The sequence below is a fragment of the Columba livia genome, chromosome 1 (assembly GCF_036013475.1).
Source record: "Columba livia isolate bColLiv1 breed racing homer chromosome 1, bColLiv1.pat.W.v2, whole genome shotgun sequence".
In the NCBI taxonomy this organism is placed as follows: domain Eukaryota; kingdom Metazoa; phylum Chordata; class Aves; order Columbiformes; family Columbidae; genus Columba; species Columba livia.
In genome coordinates this window covers 109,166,225-109,190,194 of record NC_088602.1, presented here as the reverse complement: position 1 = coordinate 109,190,194, position 23,970 = coordinate 109,166,225, and the positions used below count along the sequence as shown (strand labels likewise).

The 23,970-nt window shown below is 42.3% G+C and overlaps 1 protein-coding gene across 5 annotated transcripts in view; it reads left to right on the top strand.

Moving 5' to 3' along the window:
• REPS2 (RALBP1 associated Eps domain containing 2) overlaps nucleotides 1–22,736 on the top strand; it is a 103,165-nt gene extending 80,429 nt beyond the window's left edge. The window contains exons 14-18 of one of the 5 annotated variants that reach the window (XM_065072357.1): nucleotides 2,965–3,029; nucleotides 14,616–14,699; nucleotides 17,319–17,464; nucleotides 19,566–19,671; nucleotides 21,780–22,736. In XM_065072357.1, coding sequence (XP_064928429.1) covers nucleotides 2,965–3,029; nucleotides 14,616–14,699; nucleotides 17,319–17,464; nucleotides 19,566–19,671; nucleotides 21,780–21,848 — 470 coding nt within the window. In that variant the 3' untranslated portion in view covers nucleotides 21,849–22,736. Of the gene's footprint in view, nucleotides 1–2,964; nucleotides 3,030–5,798; nucleotides 5,975–14,615; nucleotides 14,700–17,318; nucleotides 17,465–19,565; nucleotides 19,672–21,779 lie in introns of those variants that run through there. The other 4 variants (XM_065072345.1, XM_065072350.1, XM_065072364.1 and 1 more) reach the window with 4 other exon arrangements.
• The last annotated feature ends 1,234 nt before the right edge of the window (nucleotides 22,737–23,970 follow it).

The following is a 23,970-nucleotide window of genomic DNA, read 5'->3' as shown; positions in this document are numbered from 1 at the left end:
CCTGGAGGAGGCTATGTGCATTTGGAAGAGCCGAGGGAGCTGCTGGGGCTGGTGCCTGCTCACAGCACCACTGACTCCAGTTCCACGTGCCCCTTTCTGGGGACCACCACGCTCAGGGCAGCGGTTTGCTCCATAGTTTCATGTTTGGGCAGCCGTGGACTTGAGAGAAAGTGTGCATGATTACTGCTCCCCCATGACTTTGTAGCTGTCTGGAGAGTCCCGGAGCTCAGTATTGGGGCCAGTTCTATTCAATATCTTTATCGGTGATGTGGATGAGGGGATTGAGTGCACCCTTAGTAAGTTTGCAGGTGACACTGAGCTGGGTAGGAGTGTTGATCTGCTGGATGGTAGGAAGGCCATACAGAGGATTCTGGACCAGCTGTATCGTTGGGCTGAGGCCAATTGTATGAGGTTCAACAAGGCCAAGTGCCGGTTCCTGCACAACAACCCCAGGCAGCACTACAGGCTCAGGGGAGAGTGGCTGGAAAGCTGCCTGGAGGAAAAGGACCTGGGGGTGTTGATTGACAGGTGGCTGAAGATGAGCCAGCAGTGTGCCCAGGTGGCCAAAAAGGCCAACAGCATCCTGGCTTGTGTCAGAACTAGAGCGACCAGCAGCACTGGGGGAGTGATCGTCCCCCTGTACTCGGCCCTTGTGAGGCTGCGCCTTGAATCCTGTGTTCAGTTTTGGGCCTTTCACTACAGGAAAGACACTGAGGTGCTGGAGAGAGTTCAGAGAAGGGCAACGAAGCTGGTGAGGGGTCTGGAGCACAAGTCTGATGAGGAGCAGCTGAGGGAACTGGGGCTGTTCAGCCTGGAGAAAGGGAGGCTGAGGGGAGACCTGATTGCTCTCTACAACCACCTGAAAGGAGGTTGTAGCATGGAGGGTGTTGGTCTCTTCCCCTAAGCAGCAAGCAATAGAATGAGAGGAAATGGCCTCAAGTTACGCCAGGGGAGGTTTAGATTGGATATTAGGAAAAACTTATTCATGTAAAGGGTTGTCAGGCATTGGAACAGGTTGCCCAGGGAAGTGGCTGAATTGCCATCCCTGAAGGTGTTTAAAAGAAAACATAGATGAGGTTCTTAGGGACATGGTTTAATGACAATGTTAGGTTAATGACTCTATGATCTTGAGGGTCTTTTCCAACCAAAATGATTCTATGATACCCCTGTAGGGATAATCACCGGTGGTGATGGGCAAGCAAGGTGCCCACAGGTGTTTTCCATGCAGCAACGCAGCACAGCTCCCACAAGGTTTCCTAAAGATAAATGTGTCATGTTGAGCATATGTACTTGTTGGCTATTGCGGTGTGCAGCTGATGGACCAACAGAGTGCTGGTGTTTGAGTTTGATGGGGTTTTCAAATAGTGTTATTAGCTGTAATTGCCAAAGCCACTGCCAGTGCTCAGATAAATGAAGTAATGATCTGAAGTTCAGACTAAGGGGAAGGAAGGTTTCTTGCTCTGCTGTTCCTTTCTAAAGCTTAGTTGCACAAAAACGATGGACAACATTGTGCTGGTATTGCAGTGATCTTATAAACGGAACTAATTAAATGTAAGAGAAGGGATCCTAATGACTATGTTTTTTTCAAATATCTTACACTTGTAGGTGTGTTAGTGGCTCCCTTGCTTAACCTAAGTTGGGTTTTAGTTGTTCTACCTCTCTCTTTGGCGCTGTCTGCCATGATATTAGGTTTAATTTTTATTAAAGAGATGATGATACAGAAGATGTAAAAAAAAAAAAATAAAATAAAATAAAGTCAGTGTATTATAAGCCTCTTTGGAACTGTATATAGTCAATATGACTGTTCTCAATATTTTCACCCACGCAGTTTTATTCTCGCTGTTATCCCTAATGGTTAATATCTTTTGTCTTTGTATTTTTAACCATGTAGACATTTTTAGACTTGGCACATAAAATATGTAAATGGCTAAGCTGTAACAAAGCTTATAATGGTATTTGTGGCTTTTAAAAGTATGTATGGAAATAAAAAGTGTATAAATTTAATTGCTCACTTAGCATTATTGTGGTAAAATGCATTTCTAAGTTTAATATTGCTTTTTTTCTTTTTACTACACAAATAACCACCAGTGCAAAATGAACCTTTGCCAGTGGAAGTGCCAAACACTCCGTGTGATTGGAACTTGGGGAGGGTGACCAGCTAAGGGCTCACACCAGTCCTGGCTGGTGTCCCTGTGCCAGCCTAGTCCTTCTCTCTGCAGCTGCCTTTGCAAACCACCATCTGTTCTGTAGTTTTGTCCCATGATGAGTTTTCAGTATTGTAAGGAAACTGAGAAATACAGTAGCTGGAACTATGTGATTGTTATTCTCCCTTTGTCCGGGCTCACACTAAAGGTTGGTGTTGTGTTATGTTCAATGGGCCTGAGCTGACTGTTAGGGTTTGTCTTCCTCCCCTTATTTCTCCTCCTCCCTCTGAAATACCTCCAGTGAGTAATAACATGCAAATACAAACATATAGCCAAAAAAATGGATTTCTTTTGGTTCGTTTAGGCTTTTGTCCTAATAATTCCATGGTAGATGTTTTCTTTTTAAGGCTACACTCCATCACATAGCATGTTTTATCTGGAGTGAAAGCTAATGCCTACACTGGATGCTAAAGCATCACTTTTAAAAAAGGCAATAATGTTAATGACAAAGGACAAGTAGACCCTGTTTCTGGAGTTATTTAAGCAGAATTGGATTGCTTTAGATACAGCTTTTGTGGCTGACTGGCTTCCATCTCTGCTTTTTATCATAACGTTGTGGGTTCTTACAGCAATTAAATCACTACTCATTCACTGCTTACGAAGTTATTTCAAACAGGGTTTTGCTCAATAAAGTTCAGGTTTGGTTTCTGTTATTAAAATACTGAATACTGCCTCTTCACTAGGAATTATAATGGAAATTAATTCTGGTTTTATTTGGAATTAATGCGGTTTGTTTGTTTTTTCTTCTCTTGCTGTTCAGCTGTGAGGTCTGGCTGGCTCCCCCCCCCACCGCCTGCACTGCCCCCTCGACCGTCCTTATCTCAGGTATGGACAAAGGTTTGGCACTTTGCTGTGTATTATTGACTTACTTATGTTACTGTTGCAGTGGTTAGCATCAGTTGGCTTGGACAGGGCAGTTGTTCTTGCTTCCAAGTTAATGCACATCTGCAGTTTGCTCTGCAGTTCCCTACATGTCCTTTTTCATTGGTCTGTCTAGCCATTGTGTTGCAATGTCAAATTACAGAGTAATTAAATCTCTTTGTAGTGGAGCTGACATGCATCCACTAGACAAAACTGTAAATTAAAGGCTAGTAAGGCTAGTCTGCTAATAAGAGTTTCATGCCTGAAGGGCATGGGCTTGATACGTGCTATTTGCTTCTCAAGCTTCAAATGCTCAGAGGGCATCTGCTAAGGGAGCCACAACATGAAAGAGTGTATTTGAGCCACGGGTTAGAAAAATAATGCTGAAAGGAAGCAATGTTGTGTCAGTTATGTTATTAAATTTCAAACCATTAGTGGTGTGGTGCTGGTTTGCTTTCTGGATGGGTTTTTGTTTGTTTTTAGAGCACCACACAGCCACAGCACGATGCAAATCAACTAAAACTTGCCTATCTGCATCCTGATACTTCTTCAGGTTTTAAGAAATTATGGAGGATCAGAACCTCGTTCTTTTTATGTTGTTGACTCTGTTAAGTCTTAGGCAGCACTCCTTTAGGTGAGGTATATAATGAAGAGAGTTCAGAAAAGGGTGATGAAGCTGGTGGGGGGCCTGGAGCACAAGTCTGATGAGGAGCAGCTGAGGGAACTGGGGCTGTTCAGCCTGGAGAAAAGGAGGCTGAGGGGAGACCTGATCGCTGTCGACAACTATCTGAAAGGAGGTTGTAGCATGGAGGGGGTTGGTCTCTTCTCCCAGGTAAGAAGTTGATAGGACAAGAGGAAATGGCCTCAAGTTGCACCAGGGGAGGTTTAGCTTGAATATGAGGAAAAAAATTCTCCATGTAAAGTGTTGTCAGGCATTGGAACAGGCTGCCCAGGGAAGTGGTGGAGTCACCATCCCTGGAGGTGTTTAAAAGATGCATAGGTGAGCATCTGAGTGCAGCTATTTCCACCTCCAGGACTGTAGGATGTTCTGGTTCGAACTTGCATCCTTCCCCCAAGTCACTATGGCATTAGCTGTCCCGCTAGTGGCACGTGCTCCTCAGCGCACCCATCACCTTCCTGCTTTGCCTGACATTCCCAGGAGAGCAGCGTTGCCTGCTGGCTGCCTCCGTCTTGCGGTGCAGCTCCTGCCTTGTGCTGCCCGCCCCAGCCCTCACCCTCCTGCTGCTTCTTGCACTTGTGCCAGCTCCATGCAGCGCAAGCCCCTTCACTGCCATCGGGAGAAGCAGTAAATGTACAAATCCTGTTCTTGGAGAAAAAAAAAAAACCACTATTTTTTTCAAGCAAGGTTAATTTTCTTGTCCTATGATATAACACATTTGTTTTTCCTTAGCAGGGCTGTGAGGTGAGATTTTTATTTATTTATACATGGCCGGCAGCTTCCTCATCACATCACAAATACTGAGACAACTGTTCATCCTACACTGGGTCATGTAGAGTATAGGACTTTTCTAAAACTAAACACAAGGAGATTCTCATGTGAAATTGTTGATCCAGTCCTCTCCAATACAAAAGTCTGTTTTCTGAAAGAAAAGAGTGACTTCTGTGTCTGCTCAGTTATGAATATGTAGCTGCTGCTTTGCTTACATACATCACTTGCATTTAATTAATTTATTTCTGATTATTTTTAAAGATGCTTAATCAAATATATCATCAAAATATTATTTTTCTGACATTTAGCAAAAATGTACATAAACCTGGTTCTTGAAAACATAATGAACTTCACACTTGTCACTTGTTTATTTTATCGCCAAGCATGCCTTTCTGTAATAAAGGTAACAGACGGTAGGGAAGTACATGTGATGGGCTCGTAATTCAGCTGAGCTGACCCTCTTGAACAGCGTGTAAGCAATAGTAGGCATATGGATTACATTAGTTAAGTGGGGCCCTTGATTTAAAGAGCATGAAGAAATTGGAGGGAGGGATCTGCTTTCAAAACTGAGGCAAGATCAAGAACTGAAGGAAAGCCGTGATGCTGAAATGACACATTCAGCTTTTTCCTGTTTCAAGATTTACCATACTCTTCTTAAATTTCTGTTTTAACGTATTTTTCAACGATGTTATTGAAAATCCTTTTTTATTGCCATAACATTTTGCTACATGCTTGCAGTTAAGCAGTGTCAATGACAAATGTAGCTTGGAAATGAAGTGAACCCCACATATTTCAGGTGGCTGTGCACAGTATAAGTATGCTCAGGGTGTGATTATTTTGGCTCAGCTTTGGAAACCAGTTGATGGAGGAGGAGAGGGAAATAATTTCTTCTGAGGACTGCAGTTTTCTATGGATGACTGAGAAGCAGCCTGAATCAGTTGGCTCTTTAGAGTGAGATTAAAGGGCTCATGGGATGTAAAGGCCAAAGTGCGTAAAAGAGGCGTACTGAGGGGCTGGTATTATATTTCAGTGGAGCAGAAGTCCGCTTGTGAGCTTAATCAATAGCAATATAGAAATGGCATCTTTACTTTGGTCCTGGCTTGCTGTTGTTTTTAGTAGAATTTGCTTCAGCCTTTAGGAAAACATTATTTTTCCTGTCAGATCCTCCAAGGTAATCAAGCTTGATAAGTTACTGAAACACTGGTTATTCACAGTGTGCCAAACTTCTCTAGCCATATCACAAACTTATTAAGTCATGTCCATGTCCAACTCTGCCTCCGCAGTGCAGTCAGCTGAATAAGGAGGAAAAAGGATTGTATCGGGGGTGAGCAAAGCACAACGTAGAACTTCTCATACTGCTGTGGCCTTGACTCCAGAGCGCAGTGGGTGCACGGGTTTACTGTGAGAGGCTCGAGTCCTGGGATCCTGCAATGACTGTAAATAAATGTAATAAATAAAGATGGACAAAAGGCAAGTTAACATTATGTGGATACATAGTTATCTCCAATTTGCGATCTTTCAACCCAAATTCCTGCCCGTATCTCTCTGCTCTGCAAGCCGTTTTGAATTGATGTTTCCAGTGAAACATTGTGAAATGCAGTATGAAATGCTTTATTAGAATCCTCAATTCATGTTGCTGTCCCGTTAGAAAAATAAAGTAACGCAAGCTTTGCCTAAATTCTGTAAAGGGCACTTGGAAAGATTATGTAGAGAAACAGGCTTATATAAAGACTAGCGTTTTGTTTTGGTTAATACATTATTTTGAAGTGTTTTCCTTTTACTACTGTGTGTAACTTTTCTGACACTTTCTGTAATCCCTAGTAGCACATCTCACACATAGCAAGTCTGCAGTAGCTGCTTGGATTTAAGGATAATTTTATCTATATTGGTTTCCCTGTTTCTTCAGACCACAAATATTTAATATGCTACAAGCTATTTTATAGACTTAGGACACTGGCAGTGCCTTATCTCTCTTGCTCACTTCCAATGACTTGGTGCCATGTGGCTTTTCTACTCTTTTAAATATATATATTTTTTTAAGTTTTTAGCATTTTTCGTGTCATCCCCATCATCATCCCCACGCCCCAAGTGCTGGTGTATAGAACAGATAACCTGTAGCTTGTTGAAGTACAGTGGTTTGTTTGGTAGTTGTTGTTGTTTGGTTTGGTGTGGGGTTTTTTGTTTTTTGTTTTTGTTTTGTTGTTTTTTTTTTTTTTTTTTTTCTTTCTGGGCCTGTAGAGGACTGGATTCAGTGGCTTGGGTAATTTTTCCTGATCCTGTGTTCCTAACTTAACAGGAAACTTCAGTCATCAAGGAGAAATGGCATGAAGGTGACCCCAAAACTTTTGTGCAGTCCCAGGACTGTACATACAAAATTTGTGTAAACTGGAGGCAGTAAGAATCATGATAGGAAGGCAATACCTATGTTGCTGATTTGCAGTGACACAGATATCAGATAGGAAATAACTTTGGGTTCTTATAAGTAGCACTTCACTGAAACCAAGCGAGTGTGCACATCTTACAGAAGCCTCTGTTGTTATTTTTTTAATGGAAAAACAAATAATACCTTATTACTGTTGGCATTTAAGCCTACAGAAGTCATTTACCACAGCTGCTTACTGTGGGAGATTTAGTAGCATATTTATGCTAATAGGAATTACAGATGAACACTAAAGAGCAAATATAACTTTAGGATTTTATCCAACATCAACTCACTGTGTGCAACATTGCCCAATTAGATCAACATTCCTGTATTTAAATTACTCTATTTTGGTACCTTCCTGTCCAGTAATGAAGGCATATCTTCAGTCCTGCCTGTGCTATATAAGGGGATTTGAAAACAGTGGGACTGTAAGAAAACCTTGTGTATCTTGGCTGAAAAAACTGATGTTCCTCATCTCTTTCCCAGAGTCTAAATTTTAAGCCTGCTGGTTTTGTAAATTTATACTGGTTTGTGCTGGAATTTTACTTCTGGAGATCTTGAGACCTGGTTTTCTGACTGGTTCCACACTGGCTGTTTGGACAAATGCTGAAGACGGATGAGGGCAAAGTGGTGGAGTAGGTAGGCAGCTCTTAGTGTTACAAATTTGAAGGATCCTGAGTGCAGTGCAGCCCTGAAGATTAAAATCTCAGTGTGGTATTATGAGCTCAGAGTTAGGCTGTCGGTTTAGTGGCCGTTGCTACCATTAGATGTTATAGATTTGGTGAAATTGTGGAAACAAAGTGCTGTGAGGGATGATGGTGGGGTCACCCCACCCTGTCACTGGCACCTGGGGGCTTTGGAAAGCGAAGGTACTATTCTTTTTGACACATTGAATGTTTCGCTCTCCAAGTGTTACTCAATGCTTTGTAATTCCTTGAAGCTTTTTGGCCATTCGTCATCCAGAGTCGCAAGTGAAAACTGGGACCCAGGTCAAGAAGTCGTCTCAACTAATGTGCCTCTGTGTTCTGCTGAATCCACGGAAAGCCCTGAGCACAGGGCTCCGCTCAGGCTGGGTCTGTAACTCTCCATTACACATGCGCCCACTGTGATCTGTGGCACCAAGAGGTGGAAAAGGCCTCCTGTCCATCCTGCTGAGACCTCTTGGCCTCCTGAATGGCAGGGCCACATGCAGGTTCCATGCTGGGGGATGGTCTGGGGGATCCTCCCCACCGCCAAGGTGTCTTTGGGTAAAGCCAAGATACTTGGAGGTTGAGGTAGGGTTTGCTTATCTCTGTTAAGGGGTTGCTTGGAGAAAATGGTCAGGCAACTGAGGCACCTTCTTACTCTGTAAAGTTATGTGAGGAATTTCAAATGCTGGCGGGACAACTGGAGCTTTATGGGGAGGAACTTTTTTGTTACAGAAATTAAAAAAAAAAAAACCTAAGGTTTTACTTTTGGCAGCATGCTATTTGTATAAATGGTGTTATTCTCTCAGACAACCATTTTTTGTTAAACCAAAGACATATCTTTCTTAGCTTGCATTTACAACCCTTGTGCAAGTATATGGTGGGGTTTTTTTATCATCTTTCCTGTTTTGGCTGCAGAATAACGTATGTTGTATAATCATTGCAATAGGTACTGAAGAAGTCTGTAACTGTAATAAAACTGAAAATCTTCTGTAACATGAAAGATTTTGCCATCTGCCACTTTAATATAATACAAGTGGATTATCTTCCTCTCATGAAAATTATATATTAAATCTAAAACGGCCAGACAAAATAAATTATGGTTTAAGAAGTGGCGAAAAGTAGCACAGTTAAAATTGAATTTGGGAAGCAGTTGATGGATGCCATAAAATCCTTTCTAAAGAGGTTTCTGTGAGAGTGGAAGAAGGATGAGTATCTTAATTAAAATGTGTTATAATAATTTTTGAATTTGGCTTCACATTGATCGTGAAAACAACGACGAAAAAAGCTGAGAATCCAATGCGTATATCTCTAGTGGAATGCACATATGCCTTTCTAGCTTACGTTAATCTGGTTTTGTGGAAGTAGGGTATTAAAACAGATTGTTAATGCTTCCATCTGGGTCCCATTCTTTCCTTGCAAATGGGCTGAACATTGCAGCAATTTATTTGTATTTACTGCCTTTTTCCTCAACCTTATCATTATCCTTCAGATAGCTTGGGGAAAGAAAAAGCTTATCAAAACTTCAGGGCTGCACAGTGCTGAGAAAGCAGGCAACACACTAAGACCCTGGCAGCTTGTTGCATTTGCATCCCTATGGGTTTTTTTTTTTGGTCTTATCATTTTCAGCTTCTGTAACAAGCAATAAAAAGAATTGATGATTCAGTGTGGGATGCGCAAGACTCGTAGAAACTGGAATTGAGATGTCTCCTTAGAAATTGGCATTAAGTGAGAAAATATGAATGTTTAGAACAGACCAAAATACCTTTTAAATGAACTTAGGTAGAGATGATAGAAGATTGCAATGGGCACATACTGAGCGTTAAGCATATTTAGTACCCTACTATTTCTTACAGATAAGCTGTTCTCAATACTTTTTTTGCAAAGCTAAGCAGTGGCTCTGTATAGGTAATGATTATGGGCTATTCCTGTGAATGCACAGAGATAATTTCGTTTCTTTGAGTAGTGCCATTGACTACAATGGGACTATTTCTATATGTAAAGTTAGCCTGGAGCATAACTGTGGGTGAGACTGAATTGTAGGAAAGATTGAATATATACTTCCCCTCTTGCAAACAGGCTCTTAGGTGACAAAAATATGAAAGCTCTGCATAGAGTTTCTGTTCTGGAAGATCAGTTATGGATTGTCTTGAAAAATGGGTGTGAAATCTACATGTAATCCAGCATTGCAAAGTGAAAGAACTGGAAATGTAAGTGAAAAACCAGTGGTAAGGTAATGCATTCTCTTACAGTTATGAAAATCTTTCATCTGAGGCTTTCGCAGCACTTAGTGCTTAAGTGAGCGTTACATATTCTTTTAGAAAGGTACTGTTAAGTATCATCACGTGGAGCAGCGAGGAGATTATGAATGGCTGGTCAAGGAACATGCGATGAAATAATGAGCATTTGTGATTCGTAATGCTCTCCTTAATGATGAGGAATTATCTGTCCTAATGCTCACTATTGGCCATAGGCCGGAGGCTGGTCTCTGGACATTGCTGTTCTACAAAAAGTTTGTTAGCCAGTTCTGTCGTCTGCCTGGAAGAACAAGGAGGGTATAACTTGTCCTAGAAAATATGAGATTGCACTGGGGAAAAAGGAGATACCACCTATTAATACCTGGACTTTGGTCTTTCCAAGGAGAAGCTCTTCAGGAGATTTGAAGTAGGACACTGACTTGCTCTTTTCTGTGGTCACTTACTAGTCTTCCCCCTTTGCTTGGACTGGTCTGCAAACTCTTTTGTGCTGCTGGTAGTACATGTAAGTAGGATTTTCTTTGCCCAGGGACTTCAACCCTGGACGTGAAGCCAGCCCTACCAGCATGAGGCGCTTCTAGTTACGCACTTTTACACTGCTGTAGCTGAACTTTCCTTTGGAAGGATTTATTGCATTATATATAAAGCCTCAGTGTTATAAAGTAGCACTGAATAATTTTAAACCCTAATATAATGGTGAGAAGTTTCCTATGATACTCCTGTGATGCAGGCCAGCAGTTCGCTGCCATCCTTCTGAATGAGAAATAAGCTGCCCAAGGAATATAATAAGCATGGTATAAAAAACAATGAAGGACTAAAGTGAAGCCTCCTCAGCTGTTCCTGGTGGATCACCTTTTCCTTACACTTGGGGCTTGGATGGGAGTATCCTGGAGCAAGTCTCACTCTGCCCATGACCAAAAGGCTACAGGGACTGGCTTCCACCCCATGTCCAGTTCAGTGAAGGATTTCTCTGAAGAATCCCACTGCCAAAAGAAAAAGCAGGAGTTATCTTTCCTTTAAAATCTGTGTGGGGAGACATCAACTTGCAAACATATTTGCAAAGCCTCTCAGGCCTTGCCTAGAGGACTTTGTTGGGCTAACTCAATCAGCAAACCTTTGCACTGATGCATGTTGCAGTTCCACAGAAGATCTTTGCCTGAGTTAAATGCTCTCGATCCCTGAACGAAATCACCTGCAACAGCATACCGATTTTTTTACTCTTGGGCACTTGTGTCAGAGGCACATGGCTCTGAGGAATGGAGATCTTTTGTAGAGGTGAGCTTGTAGCTCTGCCAGCAGAGCGTTAACGTGTAGGCCCAGCTTCTGCATGAAGAAGGAGTTGAGACTCCCCGAAAAGCCGATGGGGGCTCACCGTGCCCAGCCTGTCTGCCCACCCCAGGGGGCAGGCTCCGTCTGCAGCCTGTGAGTAGTGCAGACAGCTGGTTTTTGGTGCCCTCCTCTAAGCAAATCACTCCGAGAAGGCCTGTCCCACATGCCACTAGGTGGCACTTCAGGGACGCGGCAGTCACTTGGTATTATTTGTTATGCATGAGCTGCATCACCAGAACTAGTATTTTTCCTTTTTTTTTTTTTTCTTCTTTTTTCCTTTTTTTTTTTTCTTTCTTGGTCAAATGTAACCATTTATTTATTTTTACCGCCATGTTGCGGAACTTTGCTGTTCTCAGGTCCCAGCAGCCGAACTTCAGCCAGTGGGTACCACAGCCCTGCAGCCCAGTGGTTGCCACAGCTGTTGGGCTGACAGCCACATCACAGCACTCAGCTAGTAAAAAAAATAAATGCATCTTGCCTCAGGAGGAGCTGTGATACCAAACTGTCAGAAATTTTGAAATCTTACCCTTTTTGTCATCAGCAGTCCAGTTTGTATTTGCTTCCATCAGAACACAAAGTTTACCCTTTTCTTCCCTTTTCAGTTTAAAACAGTATTCTCCTGCAATAAGACCATTAAAAAAAAAGGGTGGGGAGTGGGGGGATATCTGCAAAAGTCTGGTGTTTTGTTTTTCTTCTTTTTTTCCCCTCTTCTCCAGGTTCTTACTGTGATTTCAATTTTCCTGCTTATTTGCAATTGACCTTGCGGAGTACTGCTCTATTTAGTTACTTCTGCACTGTTTGAACACATTGGTTCTTGAAAAGCTGTGATTTATCTATGCACAAATAACATGGGGTTGGTCTCAGTTCTTTTTTGTTCTGTGGAATAAGTTACTGTATCATTCCTTTTGATGTAAGGTTTAGTCTAAACTCCAACAAGCATGTGAGCACCAGAAAGTGCCTGGCTGGCCAAGGTAGGGGGGCATCTAGTGCTCCCTGTCCTAGAAAGATCGTTGACAGATGACTCTCACATACTTCTGTCATTGCTCTGTGTTGTGCAGCAAAGCTATACCATAAGGAGTTTGTAGCATGTGTGTTATGTGGCTCTCTGAAAGACTGTTTGCTCTTGCTGTCCCTCAGTGAATGATTTGTCAAAGATGTGGTTTGGGCCCAAATTTGTCATGTGGCTCTGGGTATTTGAGCTTTGCTATCCCCAAATCATTCATGAAAGCCTCATGGACTTTGCCAGGTTACTACCACCAGTGCTTAGAACCCTCATTTTTACCAAATATTTTAAAAGCGGTTGTTGGAATCAGGTTCTAGGCTTTTCAGCTTGCTAATAAAGGAACTCTCTGTTGGATTAAATGCACTTTTAAAGGTCTTTGCTTTTTGTAGACAGGAAAAAAGTTTGCATTTTCCATTTCATTCTCTTATTTGTGCCAGAAATCTACCATTATAGAAGAAGCTCTTCAGCCCATGAAAAGTTTTCCAGAATTGAAACGTTAGTATCCAATAGTTATTAAAATCTGAATATTTAAGATGTCAATATTAAAATAATACTGGAAAATTACAGGGTGGGTTTGTCTTTTTCTCCTCTCCGGAGGAATTTCACATGCGTTTTTAAAAAATTCTTCCTCCTCTGTGCATGTTTGACACCGTACAGTTGGAGAACAGCAGTAACATGGCAGCTGCTTTTCCCTTGCAGCTTTCTGTACAGCTCTTAATGTGTGCAGTATGGAAGAAATGGAAGTGGTATGATAGAAGTCCCTCCTTTCTAAGTATACCAAATTCTGTGCATGCTGTCATTTTTATTTAACTTACAGTTAAGCACTGAGAAACTTGTGACTGCTACAGAGCTTGATGGGTCTGTGCAGAAACCTCTTGGCAACAGCGAATTAGGTTCTTCAGTGTGCGACAGGTTGTTATTATTATGGCTAAAATCCTGGCCACTTTGTTTGCTTTGGACTTGGTTTTAAATGTCAGCTTTCACCTGTGTAGAAAGGAGCCTTTTTTGAGCAGGGAGCAGGATAGCAGGTTGCCTCTCCTGCCTGGGGACAGTTGTCAGCCTGTCTCTGACTTGGCAGGAGTTGGGAAGGAGTAGAAGAGGACATCTGCCCATGCCAAGTGCCCTCAGTCTCCTGCTCCTGTCTGCTTCCTTCACCTTGGAGAGCCAGCCCATACCTCCTGGACAGAAAACAGCCGCACTGTGTTTTATACCATGTTTGCTGTCAGTGTGCCCACAGACAAGCAGCTCCAATGCTGCTGCCCTCCCTTTGCTGATGTGCTGTGCCCTGTCCTGGTGAAGCAACTCGAAAGATGTTCCTCCTATGAGGACAGGCTGAGAGAGCTCAGATTGTTCAGCCTGAAGAAAACAAGGCTCCGAGAAGACCTTTCAACAGCCTTACAGTACCAAAAGGGGGCCTATAAGAAAGATAGGGACAGACTTTTTAGCAGGGCCTGTTGCAACAAAACAAGGGGTAATGGTTTTAAACTAAAGAAGAGGAGATTCACGCCAGACATGAGGAAGAAATTTTTTAGGATGAGGGTGGTGAAACACGGGCCCAGGTTGCCCAGAGAGGGGGTAGATGCCCCATTCCTGGAGACATTCCAGGCCAGGCTGGACGGGGCTCTGAGCAACCTGATTTAGTTGAAGATGTCCCTGCTCATTGCAGGGGGTTGGACTAGATGACCTTTGAAGGTTCCTTTCAACCCAACCTGTTCTAGGATTCTATGATTTCAGGAGAGATGAAGCAAGGGATTAACCCACTGTTTTAATTGTCAGATATGCTGGAGGGAGGTTGTTTTGTTTTGCTAAAGCATAGACCTGTGTGGTGAGTGTGCAGCTCGGTTTCTGTTTGAAACGTGAGAAGGGAGGAGGGAAGAAGATTTATTTGGCTTCTTGTGTCACTTTCTTTTTATTAACTTTGCTGGAATTTCTGGTATAATTCAGACTTTCTCACTCCAACTTTGCAGACTTCAGAGACAGAGAGAGTCTTACTCTGATGAATTTTTATCAGTTTCAGGCAATAAAAAGGTGACAGGGTGCAACCAAGATGTTTCTAGCTTTTAGCCACCCCCCTTAGTTTTACTTTGAGTGTTTAGGCCATAGAGGTAACTCTAGAAGAAATTGTGAGTACTAGGTCGCTTACATTCAGAGATATGATTCCCAACACTTCCCAGGAAAACTGCTTGTGTTTCCTCAACACAATAAAATGCAAAAAACCTGTTTCATTAAAAATCTGCAAAAGACATATGTCATCCATTCAGCTGTCATCCTAGATCTCCATTTCCCCTACTGTTGAATTGTTAAAGTAACTTTTCTTTTGTGTATAACATTTCCTTTCATTGACTTTATTGTATGTGACTGCTAGTCATTTTCTGGGTGTAGCAATGACTGATTTGTTGTTGCAGACAGAGCAAGTATCTGAGGTTGAATTACATCCTCAGATGAATAGACCCCCGTCACAGGCAGAAGAAAACAGTTCAGCAAAAAAGGTGAGACCCACACAGATTGTACAATTGTGGAGTTATTTGCCTTCATCAACAAATGTGATTGTTTTAAGTATGAAAGCAATTAAATGGAGGTTTAGGGTTATGTTTTTACATGTTTACCTTCTCTGGAGGTCAAGACGTTGGAGAGAACTGGCATTGCGTGTGACATCAGCTCAGATAAATAATTAAGAAAGCTCTTAACGCACGTGCGTCGATGTGTGTGTACTAAGAGAGGCAGCTCGCCATTTGTTTCAAATCAATAGGGGCTTGTGGAGCCTTAGGGGAGACAAAAGAGACTTTGCTTATACTTGACCCCTGTCTCTCTGTAATTCTTCCAAATCGTGACGCACTCTTGGCTTCCAGTTACTGAGGATTCAGTGTTGATGTAAACACACCTGTTAGCTGGAGGTCAGAATCTGCTACTGAATGTACTTAGGCTGGAAGAGATTTGCTCAAGGTATGCAGTTGCTTACATGTTTTTGTATGAACATATAATTTGTATAAACTAAACACTGGTATTGCAGTGACGCTCTTCTTAGGGTCTTGCTTAGGGGTGGAGTGGCCTTAGCAGTGGCTGTGAGCCTTTTCTTACTCCTGGTCACACTCCCACCACCTCCAGGTGAACCTGCTTTAGCAGGTGGGTTGGATTAGTTGATCTCCAGAGGTCCCTTCCAACCCCAGCCATTCTGTGATCCTTCCACCAGCCTCAGCCAGAACAGTTTTTGATAGAGGGCAAATACAGATCCTCCTGCCTTCAGCACCTTCTGCAGCCAGGAACTACCCGCAAGACCTTTGTTCAGCCCAACCAAGAACTGTTGGCGGGTGCTGTATGTAGTACATACCTTGCCCAGGGAGCATCACCCCACTTCTTACCATAACAGAGAGCACAGACAAATGCCCTGGCGTGATTTCCTATACGTGGTAGGGCTTTTTAGGCAGCATCCTTGCTGCGCTTGTGCTCACTGCATGCTGCAACTAGCCTGGCTCTGCTGCTTCATTACTCTGCTTTGCGGCCCTGCTGGAGAAGTGAAATCCTGGTGGTCCACCTACTTCATGCTTGCCCTTGTCCCACCTGCCTCCCTAAAATACAGAGGAGCCCAGGCTGTGGGATGGAGGATGCGGGTTGATGGCGTGGGGCTGACCCACCTTCCAAGGGCTGGTGCAGCGGCAGTCAGCCAAAGAGCCCTGTGGAGGGCTCTACTTTTAGGTGTTGGATCTTTTCTTCCAGTATTGCATTTGAAACAGAAGAGGAATTTATTCTGTGGATTGGGTAGGGTCTTGGCATTTCAAGGTAGACTGGGATTGTGCATTTGGCATCCCACCCGTGTGTGGTTGTAGAAGGCATACGCAAGGTCCTCACTTGCTGTATATTGTGTGTTTGCACGAAGCTGCACATGTGTGTGGGATTTCAGAACAGGGTATTACCTCCGATCTGTGCAGTGCTGATGTGCAGATATCCTGATCAAAATATCTCATAATATTTTTTTGTTTTCGGTAATCACAGAACTGTTTTTTAACATTGAAACCCTTGTTTCCTTACAATTCTAATTCCTCTAATAATTGTAATCCGTCTAATACTAATTATTGATTGTCAGGCTGCTTACTACAGCATTGGGCTTTTTCCTTCGTGATTGCTGGGTCATTAAAAGCTTCTTCATTGGAATTTTTTTCTTATTTTATTAACGTTTGGCCAAAACATAGTAAGGAACACAGTGTGGCCCAATAAAATGTGCACTGTGCAATTGATAATAAAATTTCATCTCTGGTCTTGACTGCGACACTAAACGTGTAACCTTTGTCAGGTCACTTCATCGTTTTGAATCTTAGTTTTCTCGTTCATGAAGTGGAACAATAATAGTTATATCCCTTATAAAAGAGATCTAACAATAAAATACACTGAAAAGGATATATTTATATTTCAGATTTAAAATAGATACAAAGCATTAAAACTAGTTCTCATTGCAGAAGAAAGGATGTCTTAATTTAGATTAATGAAAACACTTCTTACCACTGAAGTATTAAAAATCCAAGACTCTGTTTTATCTGTGAAACAGATTATTTCTTTGTAAGTTACCAAGAGAAATAACTGGCCTTCTACACTTCCAACATGTTAATTTTAGATGGATGATTGTATACATTTGTATTTCTAAGCTACTTTAAGTGTTGCTTCATGTAAGAGAGGAGGGAGAAGGGAGATACTCCATGCCAGATGGGTGAGGTAGTAAGTTGGGATACAAGTGATTGATGATTGATTCTTACCAACTGAGCATAATTAGAAATAAATCTTGTTTTCGTTTTCATGCATTTGGGTCAGCTGGGGGCTAGTATATGTATTTATACCCCGCCCTCCTCAAACACAATCCAGTTCTGCAGAGCCTGTCATCCAGATGAAGACAAAACACCAGTATAATAATTCCATTCGTTAAGGGATTGCAGGAGTTGTTCCTTTTATCAAAGGCAGAAACCTGAGAGGCTATTACCAAATTTGAATTAGGCTCTGTACCTCTTTAAATTATGAAATCTTAGGCCAGCTGTCAGCAATTTCAGTGTCACAAGCATTCCCTGGCCTAATGACAGGACACACATGGCCTGACTTAATGTTCCTGTGCTTTTCCCTTGCAGGAGGTTGTTATTGCTCAGCCACCCTCCAAACCTGCCCGCAGGAAGCTCCGGACAGAGACACAGGGCTTGGAGACCCCTGAGCTTTCTCCCACTATAAGTGTGACTTCTTCTCTGCCAGCCGTCAAACCTCATCTCCCAGTCCAAAAGTAAAAACCTGTGCCAAACATGCTAAACTGCAGCATGAGATCTGATGTGGCAGGGTTTGCTCTTTGCATAATATTGTGCTTAATAGTCTTGGTTTTGTGAGTGTTTCACAAGATAATGGGTCTCCGAAATCTACATCTGTTGTCTTAAATGCAAACTAAGTCAGTAGTGACTGTATAAGTTGGTGATGTTTGATTGATAGCCTCTTCAAAGGTGTCCTACCCTGTATCTGGTAGACAAGTCTGAAGAGCAAGCCTAGCTGTTCAACCAGCATCTCTAACACAACTCCTTTTAGCTCTGTGTGCGTTTTTGCCTTGCACATATCTTTTGGAATTTTGCTCGTTCATGTGGGCAGGTATGACCAGATAAATGCCCAGGCAGTTGAGTTGTGAAATGCTTGGTGTTGGTCATATCCTTGTGATATTTCTTCGTGGCAAGGCAGGTTAGAAACGAGCTCACCACTGGTATGAGCTGAGCCATAGACCACTTGCGACAATCTGATAATTGCCAAACCCAGCATGTGTTGTTTAGTCTCATAAATATAGCTGTTGAAGCTGTCAGCAAGAAAGACTTGTAGGGATTTCACTATATATTTATTTAATAGCAGTGGAGAAGGGGCTGTACAAACAGTAAATGAAGGCACTTGAAGCCCTATTGGGTCTATACATTTCCCTCAACTGAAGCAGTGTGCAAATATTATAGCCCGCCGTCTCCCGAAGCCTTGCAAAGACAGCCGGTTCAGTCTGAAACAAAACTGAGCTGCACAAATCAGTTGAGTGGTTCTTGGCAAACTGTTTATCAATAAACTGAATCTGTGCTGCATAATTGGAGATTAGAATAAGTAATAAGACTCCTAGGATGCCTGTAAAGTGCTATTTTGTGCTGTGGGAGCGCATATTCCATAGTGGTTCAAAGAAAGATAACAGCATTTGTTAGAGTCTCGACTTAATCCTCTGTTGTCTGTATCTTTCCTAAAATGTTTAAATGACCACAGAAGTATATTTCCCTGTTTTTATTTTTTTTTCCTACCATTATTACTTTATAGCCTATGGAGACTAGTTTGAAGGAAAATCATGAAGCAGAAAACTGACAGTTCACTGGAAGATAACAGCATAAAGACCTGCCTGTGCTGCAAGACACATTCTGTTGTGAAGATCAGCACTGTCAGCTCTGCTAAGAGAAAAGAGCTAATGGGGACTGTGTACCACTATGGACCTTATTTAAATAGGGCATCTGTTTTGTATCAAATTTGTCATTAAAGAGCTCTTGATGCCTCATGTAAAACTTTAAAATAATCTATTTGGAAAAGGGTTTGGATGTTCAGCCAGGATTTTCTTTGTTTTCTTTCTTTTTTCCTGTTATTACCTCTGTTTCTTGGAATAGGTTGGTCCTTATGAACAGAGATGTCTCTTTTTGTACCTGTCTGCTTAACTGTAATTTCCTCCAAATCAGCTACCATGGGCTATAGAGTAATACTACTACTACTACTACTAAAGAGAGGAGTCTTTTCTTTAAGCAGCACAAGAGATGAGGAAGATCCATAAGCCATCTCCCTGTTCCTATTTGTGACATTAGGTGGTTTTGATGGAAATGACTGCTTTGAATGAAAGATTAATTTTTGAAGTAAAGAAACACCAGAACCAGCAGTGCCCCCAAAAAATCTGAGATAGTATTTCATGCAGATGTCCTTTCTTTCTGCATAGAATAATTTTTGTATTTTCTGTTAACCATTCCTGAACCTTTAAACTCTGCAAATGTCTGAAAACAGCTGAAGCAAAGATGTTTTAATAAGTACAGCTATATAGGGATTATTCTTAAGCTGAATCAGAATGCAGCGATTTTGAAATAATTGAGACAGCCTTAAATGTTTCTGTCATTCAGGTTAACAAGTGTGACTGTTTTACTTTCAAATAGTCTACCTGATTTTGGCATCTCATTTCAGTGTTACATTTTTCTTCTCTTAAATGTGTAGTTTGTACCTTGTCTTTGAAGTGTAGTCCTGTGTGTATAGGGTGCAGACATGCAAAATGGATGGTTGGTCTTTCGGCATCAGCTAGTCTTGAGGCTCTTAATTGAAATGTTTCGTATTTATCTGTCTGGCAGACAGTCTTCCAAGCAGAAAAGGGCTATTCAGACTGCTATACGAAAAAACAAAGAAGCCAATGCTGTGCTCGCCAGGTTGAACAGTGAGCTCCAGCAGCAGCTGAAGGTAAGGAATGCATTGAAAATCGGTGACAAAGCTCCCTGCAATCAGTTGTGTGTCACCTCCAGCAGAGAATCTTGTTCATCCTCTCAAATGCAACCTACTGCGTTATTTCCTGCTTTCTGGAAGGGAATAACTGTACTGTATGTGTGGGTAGGATGAGGCTTTCAAGGAAATGTTATAACATATGGGCCTACAGCTCTAGTAGCAGTTAGGGTGTGTTTGAAGGGTGAACTTTGTCTTTCTGAAAAGTTTGATAATGTGATGTTGTCACCTCGTGCACAAGAGCAATTCAGGTGCAGATTTCTTGTCTTCTGGTCAGTTGTGCTACATGACTGTCTCCTGGAGTCAGGCATTTGGAATACATGGACTGGCTAAAACATGTTTTATGTGAACATCTAGCACTCATTTTTAATGTCTGCTGACTTGTCTTTTAACATATTTTCAAGAAGCTGTTTTCTTATAAATATCAACTAGGGTTCTTCTGTTTTCTCAGTCCAAAGCTAGTATAGTCTTTAGTTTTTCATCTACTACGGCTTTTTTTTTCCTTGCTTATTATGTGAACATGCTTATGTGGAGATGGAGATGAATCCCCAGTTACACTTTCTCTTCAGTCCAGGTGAAAGCTGGATTCCGTGTTCAACTTTGCTTTAACATAATTTCTTGATGGGCTTTCAAGGATCTCCCCAGACTGATACAGGGTGAATGCTCTGTACTGAAAACATAGCCAAATACAGGACAATGATTGAAATAAGCACAGAGATGAAAGCTTTTAATGACAGCACATTGCCATCATTCCTTGGCTCAGGTCTTATCTGCTTCCATGCACTATCTTCAGCATTCTTGAATCCCCCGGCCTTCATAAAACAGGCCAATGCTGTTATCTGTATTTTACAGTAGGGTGAAGGAAGCATGTAAAGACAGAGGGATTTGCCTGGGTTTGCACAGGGCAGAAAACCCAACTTGTTTTTCAAGTTGGTTTGCTGGCTGGAAGCTTTCTGATGGAGCAGGGCTTTGGTATTTTTATAGGGACCAGAAGACTTGACGGGTGCCCCTCAGACACGGGGAGCATTCAGGTGCACTGCCAGGCTGGGGCTGTGAGCCTGCCTAAATGGGGTACCAGAACCTGGAGGAGTCACAGATCAACCCGGCTCCCACACGGGCTGGGGAGCACTTTGATGGGAGGTCGGTGAGAGCTGGGTGCCCCTCAGCGTAGGGGCAGCCTCAAGGTCAGGAGAGGCTTTCCCAAAATTGCTGATCCCAAAGCCTTCACAATTAGTTTCTGACTGAGACTGATGATCTTCCTGATGCAGCTGCCAAAGAGGTGGATTTGCAGAGCCTGTGTCGTTTGTCATAGAGAGGCGAAGTCTTGTTCATTTCCAACAGGAAAGAGGCTGGTTGTGTGAACCAAAAATTCTCAAAAAGCCATTTTGAGGGAAATGTCATTTCAAAATAACCTCATTTTCTTTGGTAAAATTGCCAGCCTGCAGCCAGTGTTGGTGCATCCCAAACGATTCCACTGCCCAGCAGATGAGTGCTCCTTACTGTGTTCTCTCAAGCAGGTGATGAGTAGGCACCGATCTCTCTGGTGACCAATGGTAGAACCCAAGGGAATGGCAGGAAGATGTGCCAGGGGAGGTTTAGGTTGGACATGAGGAAAAGGTTCTTCTCCCAGAGGGTGGTGGAGCACTGGAACAGGCTCCCCAGGGAGGTGTCACAGCCCCAAGCCTGACAGTGTTCAAGAAGAGACTGGACAACACCTTCAGACACATGGTGTGAACTGTGGGGTTGTCATATGCAGGGACAGGAGTTGGATTCGATGATCCTTGTGGATCCCTTCCAACTCAGGACATTCTATGATTCCATGATTCTATGACTGAGCCCCCATGTCCCCCCACTCTAAGGAGGAGACAGTGGTTGGCTGTGTGAGGTGGTTGTGTGACATTGGTGTACGGTGGTTTGAGACCCCAAGGAGAGTTACTTAAACAGCAGAGCCCCGAGCCTCCAGCCAATGCTAGTGGTTTGCCTGACTGCTCTTCACCGGAGCAGGGTGGTGCAAGCAAGTACCCCAAGCATCTCTCAAGCAAGCAAGCATCTCTCTCTCCCTCCTGCAGGAGGTTCACAAGGAGCGAATTGCCTTGGAAACACAGCTGGAGCAGCTACGTCCCGTCACCGTCTTGTGACCACCCGCACCGCCGTGCAGTGGCAAGAACGGAGTATGCGTCCCGACAGCCTTGCTGAAGAGAGGACCCTGTCTGGGCAGGGTTTCCACTGTGGTGGAGGCACTGGGAAGGACCAGCCTGTCAGGTCTCCCTTCACCCTGCTGTGCACATTTGCCTTTGTAGGTCAAAAAGGTACAGAAAACAAAAATCTGACTGCTGGATATTTCTAAGCAGAGGGGGTTGCTTTGCCTTCTTTCCTCCCTCTTCCCAGCCTAATGTGTAAATGCAGTTTATCACTGAAATGTATAACCTTGTAGTATTTTATTTATGTGAAGAATTCCTGATTTATAGATGTTTTGGCAGCACCTCCTGCCCCTGTCGTTAAGAGGTACAGCATTCCTGAATTCTTGCTTAAATTTAAAACTCAGCATCTGAGATGGGCTTCTGGATGTTACTGATTCCTGTAGGATTGTATCATGGTAGAGTACCTGTGGCTTTAGTGTACTACAGGGATAAAACTTGCTAGAAATACAGAGTCTTTATCTGCAATCATATGTCAGATAATTATTTCCTTAGCAGTGTTTATTATGCAATCACAGATGTATTTTAATGTTAGAGAACTGGTATTTTATAAGTTCAAATCATATGAGAGAACAGTAAAAAATACTAAAATTTAATTATTTTGGAAACTACAAAAAAATATATATATATATATATGTTTTTTGAGCTATAACTGTTTCCTATCACCAGTGTTTGATCACTTGCTTGCAACTGCCAGTGCTTCTGCATACTTTTAGCATGTTTGAGATCACTGGTTTTATAGCTTTTTTTTGTTTGTTTGGGTTTCTTTTAACCAACAGTGTATTTCTAACAAGAGATTAAAAATGCATTTTGGGCATTTTTATAAAAGCTGTTCTATGTGCATTTTTATTAGTCTGCTTTGTTGTTTTAATAGCTGCTGATTTGTTCTAAGGATGTGTACAAGAACTGTATTTGCAAAAGAAGAAAGACACCAAAAGTGCTATATATGAGGTTATAAAATGTGTGATGGAAGTAATTGCCCTCTACAACAGGCTTCTGTTAAGGTTCCTTTGTACCTTGCTGGAGATACTGCTGATAGGATGGAGCTGCTAATGCCCATCTAGTTTCTAAATGAAGAAGCAAAGATTAATTTTTTTAGCTGTGTGTGATCCAAGGCCAACTGAATTCCATGGCAATTTTTTCCATGGATGCAGTGGTCATTGGCTTCCATCTCAGTTGTTGCAGTGGATGCCAACTAACTAATGTTGCTTTATTTCTTGAGCCAATACTCTTGTATTGGGCAACTTCAGCCATAAGGTCAGCCCTGCTCCCTCCATGGATATGATACGTGCTTCACTGCAAAGAAACAGCACCTACCTGTTATCCACCTTAAACGTGACACTGCTCGTGTTTCATATCCTGTTGTTCACCAACCTCATTTTAGTGTACGCCTTTGCCTTGCAGAAACACTGCAGCAGTTTTCTGTTGGTGTGATGCTTTCTCTCTGTAGCTGTAGGGTGGCCCTAGGGCTGAGAGGAAGGAGAAACAGGTTTGAAGCAGCTGGGCGGCCTCCCTTTGGGGCGTCTTGTGGAACAGCTGCGGTGGGATATCAGAGGACACCAAAGCAGCTAAGCGTCTTGTTGAGAGATAAGACAGACATCAGTGGGAATGTTTGAAGTGACAAGGAAACAACCTGCTTTTGCTGAAAGGGATATGGATGTGGGACATGGATCCAGAAGTCTGAAGGTGAAAATAAACATTTGCAGAGTTGTTACTGAGTATCTGTTTTTCTAACCCATTGGTTTTGATTCAACTAAACATTGCAATGTCAACAAGCAACAACTGTTTCTCTGCATTTGAGACTTCTTTGTGGAGCTGGGGTCAGATGGTCATTCCTGGTCAGTGACGAAATACGAGAACTGTAAACTTTTCTGGAAAGCTGCAAACAGTGGCACTTTCCAGAAGTATCATCATTTATTTCGTATGTTCATAACACAGAGTCATTCCTGAGATTTTAATGAGATTGAGTGCTCACTCTTCGTTTGCTTTTTAGTTCTTACATTGTCATTTGGTTAATAAGCCCCTACTGTTCAATGTGAAATAATCATATGTCACATTTTGT